At 45.3% G+C, this 14,775-nt stretch overlaps 1 protein-coding gene across 5 annotated transcripts in view; it reads left to right on the top strand.

Moving 5' to 3' along the window:
- Nucleotides 1-14,775, top strand: part of NEIL3 (nei like DNA glycosylase 3) — a 72,000-nt gene that overhangs the window by 21,566 nt on the left and 35,659 nt on the right. For all 5 annotated transcript variants that reach the window (XM_073643557.1, XM_073643534.1, XM_073643548.1 and 2 more), the window contains exons 4-6: nt 10,116-10,329; nt 13,900-13,974; nt 14,157-14,323. In XM_073643557.1, the coding sequence (XP_073499658.1) occupies nt 10,116-10,329; nt 13,900-13,974; nt 14,157-14,323 (456 nt within the window). The remainder of the gene's footprint in view (nt 1-10,115; nt 10,330-13,899; nt 13,975-14,156; nt 14,324-14,775) is intronic.

The raw sequence follows: 14,775 nt of genomic DNA, 5'->3' as shown, positions 1-14,775 counted from the left end.
CAAACACTACTACCTTATTTTGTGGACTATAAGACACACCGGACCATAAGACGCACCCCAAATTGTGAGAAGGAAAATAGGAAAAAAAAAATGTAATTTGTCAAATCAATACAGAGGAGGACAATTTTATATTACAGGAGGATCTATGCAAACTAGAAGCTTGGGCTGATAAATGGCAAATGAGCTTTAATGGAGATAAATGTAAGGTAATGCACTTGGGCAGAGGAAATAAAATGTATAATTATATGCTTAATTGTAAAACACTGGGCCAAACTGTAAATGAAAAAGACCTGGGTGTATTGGTGGACGACAAGCTCACGTTTAGTGGCCAGTGTCAGGCAGCTGCTGCAAAGGCAAATAAAATAATGGGATGCATTAAAAGAGGCATAGATGCTCATGAGGAGAACATAATTTTACCTCTATACAAGTCATTAGTGCGACCACACTTAGAATACTGTGTACAGTTCTGGTCTCCGGTGTATAAGAAAGACATAGCTGAACTAGAGCGGGTGCAGAGAAGAGCGACCAAGGTTATTAGAGGACTGGGGGGTCTGCAATACCAAGACAGGTTATTACACTTGGGGTTATTTACTGTGGAAAAACGAAGGCTTAGGGGTGATCTTATTACTATGTACAAGTATATGAGGGGACAGTACAAAGACCTGTCTACTGATCTTTTTACTCTGAGGCCTGAGACGGGGACAAGGGGGCATCTTCTACGCTTGGAGGAAAGAAGGTTTAATCATAATCACAGACACGGATTCTTTACTGTAAGAGCAGTGAGACTATGGAACTCTCTGCCGCATGATGTTGTAATGAGTGATTCACTATTAACATTTAAGAAGGGCATGGATGCCTTTCTTGAAAAGTATAATATTACAGGTTATATATACTAGATTCCTTGATAGGGCGTTGATGCAGGGAACTAGTCTGATTGTCATATGGAGTCGGGAAGGAATTTTTCTCTAATATCCTCCTGTGTGCTGTCGTGGAGGGTTGTAACCCCACCCTAATAGGGACAGGAAATACGAAGAGGTTTAAATAGCCCCTCCCACATCCTCCCTCCAGTGTTATTTCCTGTCCCTATCAGGGATGAAGAGGTCGTCCCCGGTGTGCTGAGCCGGCGACAGGCACTAGGGGAAAGCTACTAGCCGGGCAGCGGAGGATCGAGCGGTCTTTACCTCTCCTCCTCAGGGCACTGCTCCCGTCTCCTCTGGATTTGGGACACCCTCCTGCAGTCCGCGCTTTTGGGCAAGGTCTGCAGGATCTTCTGACCGGAGGCCTCTTTGAGCTCTCCGGTCCATCTCCTCCTCCTCTCCCCCGCTGGATACACGGGCAATGCCGGCTCCAGGATGTGGAGCGCACGCCGCGGTGCCGGAAGTGACGTCGGACGCCGGGCTATGGATGATGACGTCACTTCCGGCAGTTTGCGTTCCACTGTGAACCGCATCAAAAAAGCTATGGGGGAAGAACAGCGGAATGCCGCCAGTGATCAGGAATCTTCACCTGGACACCGGGGGAGGAGCCCTCTAAACAGAGGGAGTCGCTGGTCCGGTCGCCCATAAAAGGAGCCCTGGACAGGAAGACATCTACTGGTAGGACAAAACCATGTCTGTTGAAGCTTCTCGCTCTGAATCTGTAGAGCCCAGCGCCGGTCCGGTCCCCTTAAGTAAGGCACTGGTAGTCCATCTCCCAGATGCAGGAAATAGTGATTATGGCTCCCCTTCCATTCTCCCCTTTCTTGTAGGGGGACAAGGAACCTGCATCTGGAGAAAAAGTTAAACCGTCACGCAGATGTCCCATCTGTACAAAAAAACGATCGTCCTCCCATAGAAAGCCCCTATGCAAGGACTGTACGGAGAAGATTATCAGGCAGGAACAACCTTCCTTAATGGAGGAGATAAAGGGGATTGTACGTCTGGAGATCAAATCCTCCTTAGCCTCGGTCACTCTCCCTACGCCCTCAGGGTTCTACATCTCCCTCAGCAGCCAAAAAGAGGATGATTAGCCCACCAGAGGGAGGGGAGGAAGACTCTCAAGAGGAGATGTATATCTCGGAAGATCTTCCAGAGGAAGGTGAACTAAGTCCAACCCCTGATAACTCCCTACGAGAGAGTTATTACTTTCCATCAGATAGTTTGGAGGAACTCCTCATGGCAGTAAGGTGAACTATGGAGGTCGAGGAAGAAAAAGTGCCCCAAACAGTACAGGATCAGATGTTTGGGGGCTACGTTCCAGGAAAAAATTGGTGTTCCCTATACACCAGAGTATTAGGGACTTAGTCTTTAGAGGAGTGGGAATCTCCAGAAAAGAGATTAAATACCCCTACGGAGTTAAGGGATAGATTTCCTGTAGACAATGAGACGACAGAATGCTGGTCTGAAGTCCCAAGAGTGGATATCCAGATTGCACGAGTAGCAAAGAAAACCACACTGCCCTTTGAAGATTCCTTTCAATTAAAAGACCCCTTGGAACGCAAAATGGAGGGAGTACTGGGAGACCTCGGCAACACTATTAAGCACCAACGCAGTCTCTACGGGCGTAGCTCGATCAATCGCTCGTTGGCTAGATCAACTGGAGGAACACCTAGTTTTAGGCACCCCCAGAGAAGACATCTTGGCATCACTACCGCTTCTACAGAAAGCTATGGGGTTTTTAGCAGATGCCTCTGCAGAATCCGTGAGAGTGACGGCAAGAGCATCTGGGCTATCAAACTCTGTAAGAAGGGCCCTATGGTTGAAATCCTGGAACGGCAACGTGGCATCAAAAATGAAGTTGTGTTCCATCCCCTTTAAGGGGAAATACAGTACAGACCAAAAGTTTGGACACACCTTCTCATTCAAAGATTTTTCTGTATTTTCATGACTATGAAAATTGTACATTCACACTGAAGGCATCAAAACTATGAATTAACACATGTGGAATTATATACTTAACGAAAAAGTGTGCAACAACTGAAAATATGTCTTATATTCTAGGTTCTTCAAAGTAGCCACCTTTTGCTTTGATGACTGCTTTGCAAACTCCTGGCATTCTCTTGATGAGCTTCATCAAGGACAGTCGGGGGCCGCATCTCGAATTTTCTCCCTCTGTGGAAAGAAATCTGCTCATACCCATGGGTCCTGAGGGTTGTCAAGTTTGGAGTAAAAATAAATTTCTCCTTCTATCCTCCAGAGAGGATAAGGTTAACACCGCTCTCCTCTGAGTCGTCAGGCCACCCTGTTGTCCTCAGGGGTGATATCCCTGGTTCCTACAAGAGAGATTGGCACAGAACATTATTCCAGACTCTTCCTAATAAAAAAACCAAATGGCTCACACAGAGTTATAATCAATCTAAGGCCACTGAATCAGTATATCCACTACCAACGATTGAAAATGGAATCCATCAGGTCGACGGTCCCCCTGACAGGATAGGACCATGTCATGGCCTCAATCGACCTCCAGGATGCATATTACCACATCCCCCATACATCCACTTCACAGGAGGTTCCTAAGATTCGCAGTGGCTCAGGGGGATCAAGTAGTCCACTATCAATTCAATGTTCTCCCATTTGGAATTTCATCAGCCCCGCAAATATTTACAAAAGTCATGGCAGAAGTCATGGCTTATATCAGGGGTCAGAACATTTCAATAGTACCATACCTCGACGACCTGTTATTAATCGGGCTCTCAGTACCAGTACTCAGAGAACCTCTACAGTTGACCACTCAGATCCCATCATCTCTGGACTGGTTAGTGAACCAGAAAAAATCAGATATGGTTCCCTCCACGACAAACATTTCTAGGAGTACTATTGGAGTCCCACAGCCAGATGTCATTCCTGCCCAAACAAAAACAGGTCATGATAAAAGCAAAAATCAATGTCCTAAAGAGCAGAAGATCAGTATCATTAAGAGACGTCATGTCGGTCCTCGGGTCTATGACATCCTGTATTCAGTTGGTGGCCTTGGCTCAGGCGCATACCTGAACATTACAGACCCACATCCTTACGAATTGGGACGGATCCCCACAGTCTCTGAACAGGAGAATCCCTATACCACCACGAGTAAGGACCTCTATTCTGGTGGCTGAACGAAAAAAATCTGAACAGAGAAGTACCATGGATCCAGAATCCGCTAGTAACCATAAAGGTGGATGCTAGCGAAAAGGGATGGGGAGCCATGGTCTCCCAAGAGCTATTCCAGGGTATATGGACCAAAGAGGTGAGCCATCAAATTTCAGAGAACTAAAAGCTGTAGAGGAAGTCCTCAGAGCAGCAGAGCCTCTGGTCCAGAAATCTCGCATTCAGATATTTTCAGACAATATGACCACGGTAGCCCACCTTTGTCATCAAGGGGGCACAAGATACGAAAGCTTAAAAGCAATCTCAGCAAGATAATTCTCCTGGGCCGAAGAACATCTTCTATCCTTGTCGGCTCTTCATATCAAACGTTCAGTCAATATCCAGGCTGACTTCTTAAGCAGACCAAAGATTCATCCAGGAGAGTGGAGCCTAAACCCAGATCTTAGTCGAGAGATGGGGCTATCCAGAGGTAGATCTCTTCGCCGGACACCAGAACGCGAAAGTACCTCAATATTTCTCTCTGGATCCAAATGGCCCTTGCCTGGGCGTGGACGCATTCGCTTACAAATGGGAATTCAAACTAGCGTATGCCTTTCCCCCATTACCTATCCTTTCAAAAATCTTACAGAAGATAAGGACCGAAGGGACCTGAGTAATCCTAGTGGCCCCTCGCTGGCCAAAAAAGTTGGTTCGGAACGTTAACCAGTCTGAGTGTGGAGAGCCCTCTAATCCTTCCTCCCATCAAGGATCTCCTTCTCCAGGGACCGATTCACCATCCGGATCCCGAGAGACTACACCTAACTGCCTGGCTTCTGAATTCCTGATATTAAAAACAAAAGGCCTCTCAGAGAAAGTCATCAAAACTCTCCAGAAGAGCAGGAAACCTGTAACAAACACCATTTTCCATAAGATCTGGAAAACCTTCTTAAGGTGGTGTGCACCCACTCGCCCAAACCCTCATAGGGCTAATGTGGCTCAGATTCTAGACTTTTTACAAGAAGGTCTGGACAAAGGTCTCAGATCTAGTACTCTTAAGGTCCAGGTAGCGGCGTTAAGTTCATACTTCGATCAAAGACTAGTGGAACATCAGTGGGTGAGAAGATTTATGACAGCAGCCACCCGCATCCACCCTAGAGTAACAGACCTGGTTCCCCCCTGGGACCTTAACATTGTTCTGAAAGGGTTAACCCTTCCACCCTTTGAGCCCTTATCAACCATAAGACTGGACAGGCTGACCTGGTGGCAATAACTACAGCCAGAAGAGGGTGTGAACTAACAGGCCCTTTCGGTCAACGAACCCTACCTGAGAATCCTGGAACATTGTCTAATTTTCCAACTTGACCCTTCATTTCTACCTAAGGTGGTCTCAAATTTCCACAGATGTCAGAAGATAATCCTGCCATCTTTTTGTGACAACCCAAAAGACAAAAAAAGAGATGGAATTCCACACTCTGGACGTTCGGAGAAAAGTACTGCACTATCTTCAGGAAACAGAAGAAGGAAAGAAAGACCAGAACCTATTTGTCCATACACAAGGTCCAAACAGAGGAAAGAAAGCAGCAAAATCCACAATAGCCAACTGGATTAAGAGGGCCATTACAGAGGCTTACCAGATCCAGGATCTACCTACTCCAACAAAGCTCAAGGCCCATTCTACAAGGGCGAGTTCTGTCTCTTGGGCTGAAAAACCCAGCGCATCCATCGAACAGATTTGCAGAGCTGTCACATGGTCCTCAATTCATGCTTTCTCCAAACACTACAGACTAGACCTAATGTCTGTTGGAGATTTAGCCTTCGGAAGGAAGGTCCTTCAGGCTATTGTCCCTCCCTAGTATATCTTTGGTATACCTCCTGTGTGCTGTCGTGGGGGGTTATTAGAGAAAATAGAATTAGACTCCCCCCCCCCCCCCCCCCCTCATTTTTTGTTTCTACGACAGCTTGATCAGTAGAAATAAAATTAATTTGAAGCATCTATACTCTTGTGGTCCTTTGTAATAACACTGGAGGGAGGATGTGGGAGGGGCTATTTAAACCCCTTCGTATTCCCTGTCCGTATTTCCTGTCGTGGTGGGTTATTAGAAACCGAATTACCGGTAAGTCTAATTCTATTTTTTTTTCCCAATGTGGAGCTTAGTGTTTGCCACATGTTGTTTGTTTTTTTTTTGCCTTCCTCTGGATCAGCATGTTAGGCTATGGGTTGAACTAGATGGACTTAGTAACATAGTCTTCCTTCAACCTTAAAAACTATGTAAATTGGGGTCCGTCTTATAGTCTGTATTTAGCTTACCGTGGGGCGGCAGTGGAGCAGGGGGTCACAGGAGGCAGAATTGCTGACGCAGGAGTGGGGCGATGCTGTGGGTCCTGGGCTGGGAGCAGGGGGTGTCCCAGCTATGGGCTTCATGAAAATGTCAAAGGTGCAGGCAGGAATCCCCCGCTCTACACATTGCCCACCGCTGGGACACCCCCTCCTCCCAGCCCAGGGCCCACAGCAGCACCCCACTCCTGCTGCCAGCTTTGTGCAGAGGCAACTCTGCCTTCTGTGACCCCGCTCAACCGCCGCGGCCTCCCTTCCTGCTATATTTTGGCTATAAGAAGCACCCCCATTTCCCTTCCAAATATGGGGGAAAGCAAGTGCGTCTTATAGTCTGCAAAATACGGTATTTAATATTGTGGTGCCCGATATGCTAATTACTTTGACAAGTCCAAGAGTTGTGCACACATCGCTCTATTTTGCCCATTCTGCTGAAATGATGGCCATGGAGGCTAAATTGGCTTCATGAACGGTATGAACAGTAACACTAACCGTAGGAATAAGCAGTTTTCTCCTGGCGTCACTCTGCATGTGCCCCGGAAGGCATGCCTATCTGTGTTTTAACTGAAGAATAATCCAGTTCAAGATTTTTTTATTTTTGATTGTGCAAAATAACACGTTTTCAAATCTGAAGTCTAAATATTGCTGCTTGTAAAGCCTATAGTGCCCCCCAGGCTCCGTCTCCATCTTATGGTCATTTAATCTTCACATTTGGCACTGCAAACAAGCTGAGCGCACAGCAGCAACCTATTACTACGCAGCACAGCCGAAATGGGTGAGTGCAGTACCTCACATCATCCACTCTATCGTACCTGTAATAAATGGACCTGCACTTGCGCTTTCCTTTTTTTATCTTTTCTTTAATTATTTTGCATGTGCACAACTTAGCCTGGCCACGGTGAAATCTTAACTGTCCTTGCGCAAACAAAACTGATCTGACCTTCGCCCCTGTAAAGGACAACCTTGATAAAACCTGATAACGCTATAAGTTATTCATTGTACTAAACAGGCGGACTCTGCTTTAATCCATCATGGATTCAGCAGTCGAGATATTTATTTATTTTTTAGTGTGAATAATAACACGTCTGCTCTGTATTATACTCCTTATTTATTTTACTGGGTAGCTATGGCAGTATTGGATTCAAGACACTGGTACTAGTGGTACTTAGTGGTTCCTATATATACACGCTTATCTCCATTTACCAACCCACTTATGCTTAATCTTCAGTCAATGACCTTCTTTATTAAATGCTCTCGCTCCTGCCTCCATGACTTCTCTTGTGCTGCCCCCATTGTGTGGAACTCGGTAGGATCAGTAGGCTCACTCCGAATGCTAAGTGCCCACGATGCAGAAATGCTGCAGAATTTTTCCGCTTCTCTCTGGCAGGAAAAACGCATGCGGATTTTACATGCGTTTGTCAAGCGTTTTTGCATGCATTTCTGCATGCGGGTTATCAAGCACTTTTCCAAGCGATTTTAGCATCACTTGGAAAAGTGCTTGACAACTTGGTCACACTATATAAATCCATGCAACTGGCATGGATTTATATAGTGTGACCAAGTAATAGTTAAAAAAAAAAAAATAAAAAAAAAATAAAAATGGTATAAAAAAAAAAAAAAAATTAAACATTATACTTACCTTCCGATGGCCCCCGGTGTTTTCTCCACTGCTTCCGGTCTCCCCATGTCTCGCGGTGGTCTAAAAGAACCTGCAGTGACGTCATTTAGTCATGTGACAGGTCACACGACCACCGACGTCAGTGGTCGCGTGACCTGTCACATGACTAAATGACGTCACCGCAAAAACGCTTGAAAAAACGCATAGTGGGCACGCAGCCTAATAGTCCCAGTTTATGCACCACAAGAGATAAGGAGACTGTAGGTTTTGCTGCAGTTTTAATTAATTTGATCCAGGAAGTCAAAAACAAATATGGTCCAATGTTTCGACCCTGCCGCACCTTCACACCCTGCCGCATTTCCTGATTCCTTGCTCTTGCTATACACTTCCTCCTTGACATGAAAAAGACCTTACGATTTGTTATTGCTCCACTAGATTTCTAGCTACCTGCACCCGCAATAGATTTCCTTGACATAGACTGCTCCCGGTTGAAATGTTGAACCAAATCGGTTTTTGACTCCTTGCCGGGTCAAATAAATTAACACTGCAGCAAGACCTACAGTCTCATTTTCTTTGGTGGTGCTGAGGTTCCCACTTCAGTTAATCTGGACCACAAGTTCCTTCCTTTGTAAGGGTGGTGAGGATGGCATCTCACTCCTCTGATATTTCTGTTGGTTGAATGTATTTTACATGCATGTTACTGCTATGTATTTAATGGTTATTTCCCTATGGACTGCAGTGTTGACCGGAGGCCACAAGATGTCACTCTTTCTTTTCACTCTGGTATAGAGTGTAGGTGAAATCTGCCCAGATGCAGATATCAGGCACAAAGACAGTTTGAGGGTTAATTAGAAGTACAGCCCATAGTGGGAGGGAGTTTTGTGGATTCTGAGAGAAGGGATCCATTTTAGTCAGTCTAGAAAAGTAAGAGAAAGAGGAAAGACAGATTGTTCCTGGTGTGGAACTACAAGGCTCATGAGGACAAGGATCTAGTTAGAGGCAGCAGGACGACACAGGCAAGTGGGGAAACCTGCAGGAGGAAAGCTTAGAAGTCCAGGAAACGTACTGTCCAGCGAGAAAGGGGACCTTGGGATGAGATAGCACCCTGCTGTGGGTACTGAAGCGTACTGTCCAGCGAGAAAGGGACCTTGGGACAAGGCATCGCCCTGCTGTGGGTACTGAAACAGGGAGCACGTCTCTACGAGCGGCCCCTGGGACTGATATAAGCAAGGACACGGGATAAGGGCATAGCGACACACGTGGACCCGTATGACTCTACCCCTATGAAAATGCAGGCATTTAAGATCTCTCCTCACTACTGTGCCGTATCTGTTGCCAGAAACAAAGTGCAGACTGTAACTCTGAGAATGGAGCCTGAGTACTGTGTGGCAAGTGATGAAGAATGCATAACCTGTTACTCTATGTTCATCTGTTTGACTGTGCATAAAAAGAACACTGTTTATAACGGCTTCTTGACTGAGAGGGTTAAACGGGACAGTTCTGCACCCAGCGCATTAACAGGGATTGTGGAGATCTCCGATCTCAAAGCATCGTTGCACATGCAGCCACACAGTACACTATTTCCTGTAGCGGGCCGGGGTGTCAAAGAAGCGATGCTCGCCCATGACTGCCACCCTGAGCCACCTCGAGCACACTATATTTTTTTAAAGAATAAGGACAGTGTTGCTGGTTTTTCTCCATCAAATTTCCAGTTTATGAATGCCTCAAAAAACGCATTTGTGCGAGGAAATCTGTGTTGCAAAAGTTCTGTATACATCCTCACCCAGTTACCCTTGTCTGCCCTTTATACTCATGTAGGCTGACACAGTGATGGTGCATCTTTTATTTCATATTCAATATCCTAACTAAACTATGGGGAAATATATTTGAGTATTTCATTGTACACATGGTCAGTTCGCCATTTCATTTAGATTGTAAGCTCTTATGGAGAGGAACACATCTTGGTTTATTCATTTGTTTTAGATTACTAATCATTTTATCTCCTCGATAGAAAATGGGTAGAAATATTCATTGGGATACAATTTCTTACAACGCTTTCCAAAATCACAAAGCTGAATGGAATGATATTTTCTTTTTTTTCCCATTTATTCATATATTATAGGAATACATCAGACTGTCAAGAAAAAGTCCGATCTTTTCAGGAGTTGGATGTCTGCTCCTTCAAGTTCAGTTTCTCTAGAGCAAAGAGTGAGATTAAGATGCAGGGCAGCCGTATGCTCTGTGACGTGCTTCTTGATCAGGCCGTGCTGCCTGGAGTTGGTAACATTATTAAAAATGAAGCACTTTTTGACAGTGGCCTCCATCCAGCCTTTCAGGTAACTTGTGTTCATCTTGGCTTTCGGCCTGTGGTTTAATTACACTGTGTGCACAATTATTAGACAAGTGAGCATTTTGACCATATTCTCATTTTTATGCAGATTTTCCAACTCTAGGCTGTATAAATGTGAATGCTTATTGGGTGAAGCAGATCATGTGATGTGTATTTGTGTGTAATGAGGGAGGGTGTTGCGAAAGTATTTCAACACTTTTTTTCAGCAGCAGATGGAAGGAAGGGAGACACAGTCATTACTAGTGGGTAGGCGGAGCCCACATAGGATAGAACACCTCAGATTAAAAAAAAAAAGTGTTGTCCGGCCCCTCCAGCTTGGGCTCCTCCTACTCCAGCTCTCCAGTCTAAAATTTGAGGTCACAGAGGATGGTCGCTGCTGGAAGCAGCTCCTCAGAAAATTTTTTTATTTTTATCGGACAGAGACTTGGACCCCCGTGGTCTTGAGGTCTCAGGGGTCTCAGCGCTGCTGGACCCCCACCCCTCCCTTGGCGGATCTGCATTACCCTTTGAGAGAGGTCCCTGCAGAACCCTGCCGGCCCCGGGGGATGAGGGATGCTTCCCTGGCGGGGACGCAAATCGCGCATCTGGGGTCACTGCGTTCTCCGCCCTGTGGTGAAGCTTGGGCACAGCGCCACAAATCCCTGGGGGTCCCTGTGGCGCTCAGCTGGGTGAGTACTCAGCATGTTAATGTGTTTTGAGTGCTTCAGCCGCTGCTACATGTATTCATGTGGTGACTTGTGTTTTTTTGTCCGCAGGTGGATGCCTGCAGGACATGGAAGCGGGGCAGGAGCGGAGGAGTCGCGCGCGCTTTTTTTGAAGCCGGCGGGGGGCGTGGCTTCGCGCCTTCCCGGTCTTTCGCGGGCAGGAAGCGCTCTGAGCGCGCGCTTTCTCCTGCCCCTCCTCTTCCGGCTTCTCTCTCCTCACAGCGCGGCGGCCATTACTGAACGGCTTCCATCGGGCTCCTCACTCTCCTCTCCTCCCGACAGACCGAAGAACACTGCACCGTGGCCAGCTGGGTGAGTCGCTTCTGCCTGTCAGGTCAGAAGCTTAACCCCTCACCCCCTCAGCGCAGGGCACCTTTCTGAGGCACAATAAGGTGGCAGACTGTGCTGTCCTGCAGCTATTACCTCATATAGAGGTTCCTTTTTTTGTCTGGGGCTCGCACATCCTTTTCATTTCACAGAGGTTGTGGGGAGTCTGCGACATTAACCCCTTATTAGGCGGTTATCCCTTAATTGGGGGTCAGCTGGGGTAGCTCTCTTTAAGAGCTTTAACCCTTCAGCTTTCTTTTAAGAAACCACACTGTCCTACTTACTGACAGGTTTAACCTGCCATATACTGTGTGAGGGCATGTCAGATCAGGGTCCAGGAGGTGCGGACCGTCTCCCAGGTCCGCTACAGGATCAGTCTCGCGTGTCTGACACGCAGGAGTCCTCGACGGCATCAAGCGCAGCGGTCGGGGGTTTAGGTGATGGCGCAGTGGTCAAAATGGAGGCCCTCACTCGTTCTATTGATGGCCTGTCTGACCTTCTATGTTGGGATTCTGCCTCTGTCGGTTTTTTCCCACCCTTAATTTTTGGACTGCTTTGGGACGTCCCACTAGTAATGACTGTGTCTCCCTTCCTTCCATCTGCTGCTGAAAGACGGATTTTGGTAAGACCTTACCTGTAAAATCCTTTTCAGCGAAGGAAGGAAGGGAGACAGCTCCCTCCCATGGCAGAAGTGTGTTGTGTTTTCAGATGCAGCGTGACCCTTCTCTGATAGCGATTATCTGGGCTGAGGTCGGCGCGCTAAGGCTCTGTTCCAGCATTGCCAGCTCATCGCAGTGGTCAGGTCCAGTGAGTAGTACCTGGGACTGTGTGGTTTTTCTGTTATATGCATAACCTGTCTCTTGTTTTTTCTCTGAAGTTCTTCAGAAGGGGTTATGTTGCTCCGCTGGTGATATTTGCTCTTCCTTAGCTTGTGTACGGACTGGAGAGCTGGAGTAGGAGGAGCCCAAGCTGGAGGGGCCGGACAACACTTTTTTTTTTTTTTTTTTTTTTTTAATCTGAGGTGTTCTATCCTATGTGGGCTCCGCCTACCCACTAGTAATGACTGTGTCTCCCTTCCTTCCTTCGCTGAAAAGGATTGTACAGGTAAGGTCTTACCAAAATCCGTCTTTTAACAAGGTCTGCAGAATTATTAGACCGCTTCTTTTCCTCTGACAAATGGGACAAAAGAGGTTTCTCTGACTCTGAAAAGTCAAAAATTGTTAAGTCTTTACAGAGGGATGCGACACTCTTGTAATTGCTAAGATATTAGGGCGTAATCACAGAGCCATCAAAAGGTTTGTTGCAAATAGTCAACAGTGTTGCAAAAAAAAACGTGTTGAGAAAAAAGATGCCCATTAGCTGCCGAAGATTTGAGAAGAATCAAATGTGAAGCGACCAGGAAGCCATTATCCTCCAGGACTGTAGAAGGTGTTCAGTGTTCAGAGATACGACCTAGGTAAGGAAGGCTGAAACCTGACCACCGCTGAACAAGACATAGGAGTTGAAATTTCAAGACTGGGCCAAGAAATATCTGAAGACAGATTTTTTTTTTTTAAAGGTTTTATGGACTGATGAGAGGAGTGACTCTTAATGGACCAGATGATGAGCCTGTGGCTGGATCAGTAACTGGCATAGACCTCCACTTCGACTCAGAAGGTCGAAGTTTCAGCAGTTATTAAAGATGAGCTAGTTGGACCTTTTTGGGTTGAAAGATGGACTCGAAATCAAATCCCAAACCTACTGCCAGTTTTTAGAAGACCCTTTCTTCAACCCGTGGTACAAGAAAAACTCTGCATCTTTCAAGAAAAACATGATTTTTATGCAGGACAATGCTGCATCACATGCACCGTAGTACTCCACTGCTTGGTTGCCAGTAAAGATCTTAAAGATGAAAGAGTAATGACCAGCACCGAAGCCCTGCTGAAAACTCGTGTGCCCTTCTTAAAACAGGAGATATACGGTGAAGAAAGAAAAACAGTCACCTCTCTGACCAGTGCCTGGGAAACTGAGATTGGTTCTGCCCAAAGGGTTGATCGTCAACAGATTAAGAAACTGACACTCCATGAAAAGAAGGCTGCCTATATTGGACACACACACTTAAAAAATATATCTTGTACATTTTGACTTGTTTGGTTGTTATTCCCAATTTAATAGACACAAATAAACAATCGAGATGGGAAAAATTTGCCTTTTTCATTTAGTTGCATAATAATTCTGCGCGCATAGGTATTCTCCTAAGAAAGACAAAACCTAAATATTCAGATTTATTAACCTTCTGTATTGACCGACAGCACGGTAATAATAAAATTAATCATCAAAAATACAAATTGAATAATGATCCTGCACACAGTGTATTTAGACTGTTAAATGGAACAACCTTTACAATTGGAAATTAAATAGCTGCGGATGGGTTAAATAAAGGTTAATTTTATAATTGTGATCCAATATGAGCAATTTTTTTTCCTTAAGTTAATAGTGTTGGAAAAGTGGAAAAAAATTCTCTTTTCTGTCCTCCTACATCATAGGCTGGTCTGCTAACTGACAAGCAAGTGAGCCATCTGGTCAAAATGACACGGGACTTCACAATACTCTTTTATAAGGTAGTTATTTGGGTATATTCAGTGTCTGCCATTTAGGCTGTGGCTACATGTGTTTTTATTTTTTTTTGTAGCGCTACTTACCTGCTGCAATCCACAAGAGTCCAGAGTTGTGTGCAACTTCTTTTATTCCTCTGGATTACAGCTCTGTTTATTCCGAAAAAAATATATCTTCTGTTTTGCAGTGTAGAAAGAATGGCTCCGCGCTCTACAAACATTACAGGGTGTACAAAAAACCTGGCTGTAGCAAGTGTGGGACAAAAATTACTGTGTGTCGCCTGGGAGAAAACAACAGAATGACCTATTTTTGCTCAAACTGCCAAAAGGATAAACCTGAACAGGATGATGTAAGGTACAGAACAGACCGTCTCGACTGTTGTAACCATCAAGATTGAATTAGAAGGGAATTTTATTGGTCCAAAATAGGCAGAAAACACATTTCCAAATCTATTTTCTGACATTTGATACACAATTGAACCCATAAACAATACTACTGTTTTCAATAATTCCATATTGGTGATTTGTACCACCATCCTCATACACACATGGTAAATGCTACTGAAAAATTACAGGATTTATAGCTTTTATTTTTAAACTGGTTGAAATGGTTTGTAACAAGTATGAATCCACTGATCCCAAGAATGACGGAGCCCTGTCTGAATGGAAATGTATTTGAGCATACAATGAGACTCCCGGAGTTGGAAAATAGCCGCACTTTGACCTCCAGTGATCAGGACGTTCTCGCCTACAACTTCCATACATGCAAAACCTAAGATAAAAACAAAATGAGCAAATACCCGGGGA

This window comes from Phyllobates terribilis, unplaced genomic scaffold (genome assembly GCF_046119375.1).
Source record: "Phyllobates terribilis strain yellow unplaced genomic scaffold, ASM4611937v1 Scaffold_1__5_contigs__length_1240528914, whole genome shotgun sequence".
Lineage (NCBI taxonomy): Eukaryota > Metazoa > Chordata > Amphibia > Anura > Dendrobatidae > Phyllobates > Phyllobates terribilis.
Note: the sequence above shows the minus strand (reverse complement) of the source record. Positions and strands in the feature narration are given on the sequence as shown.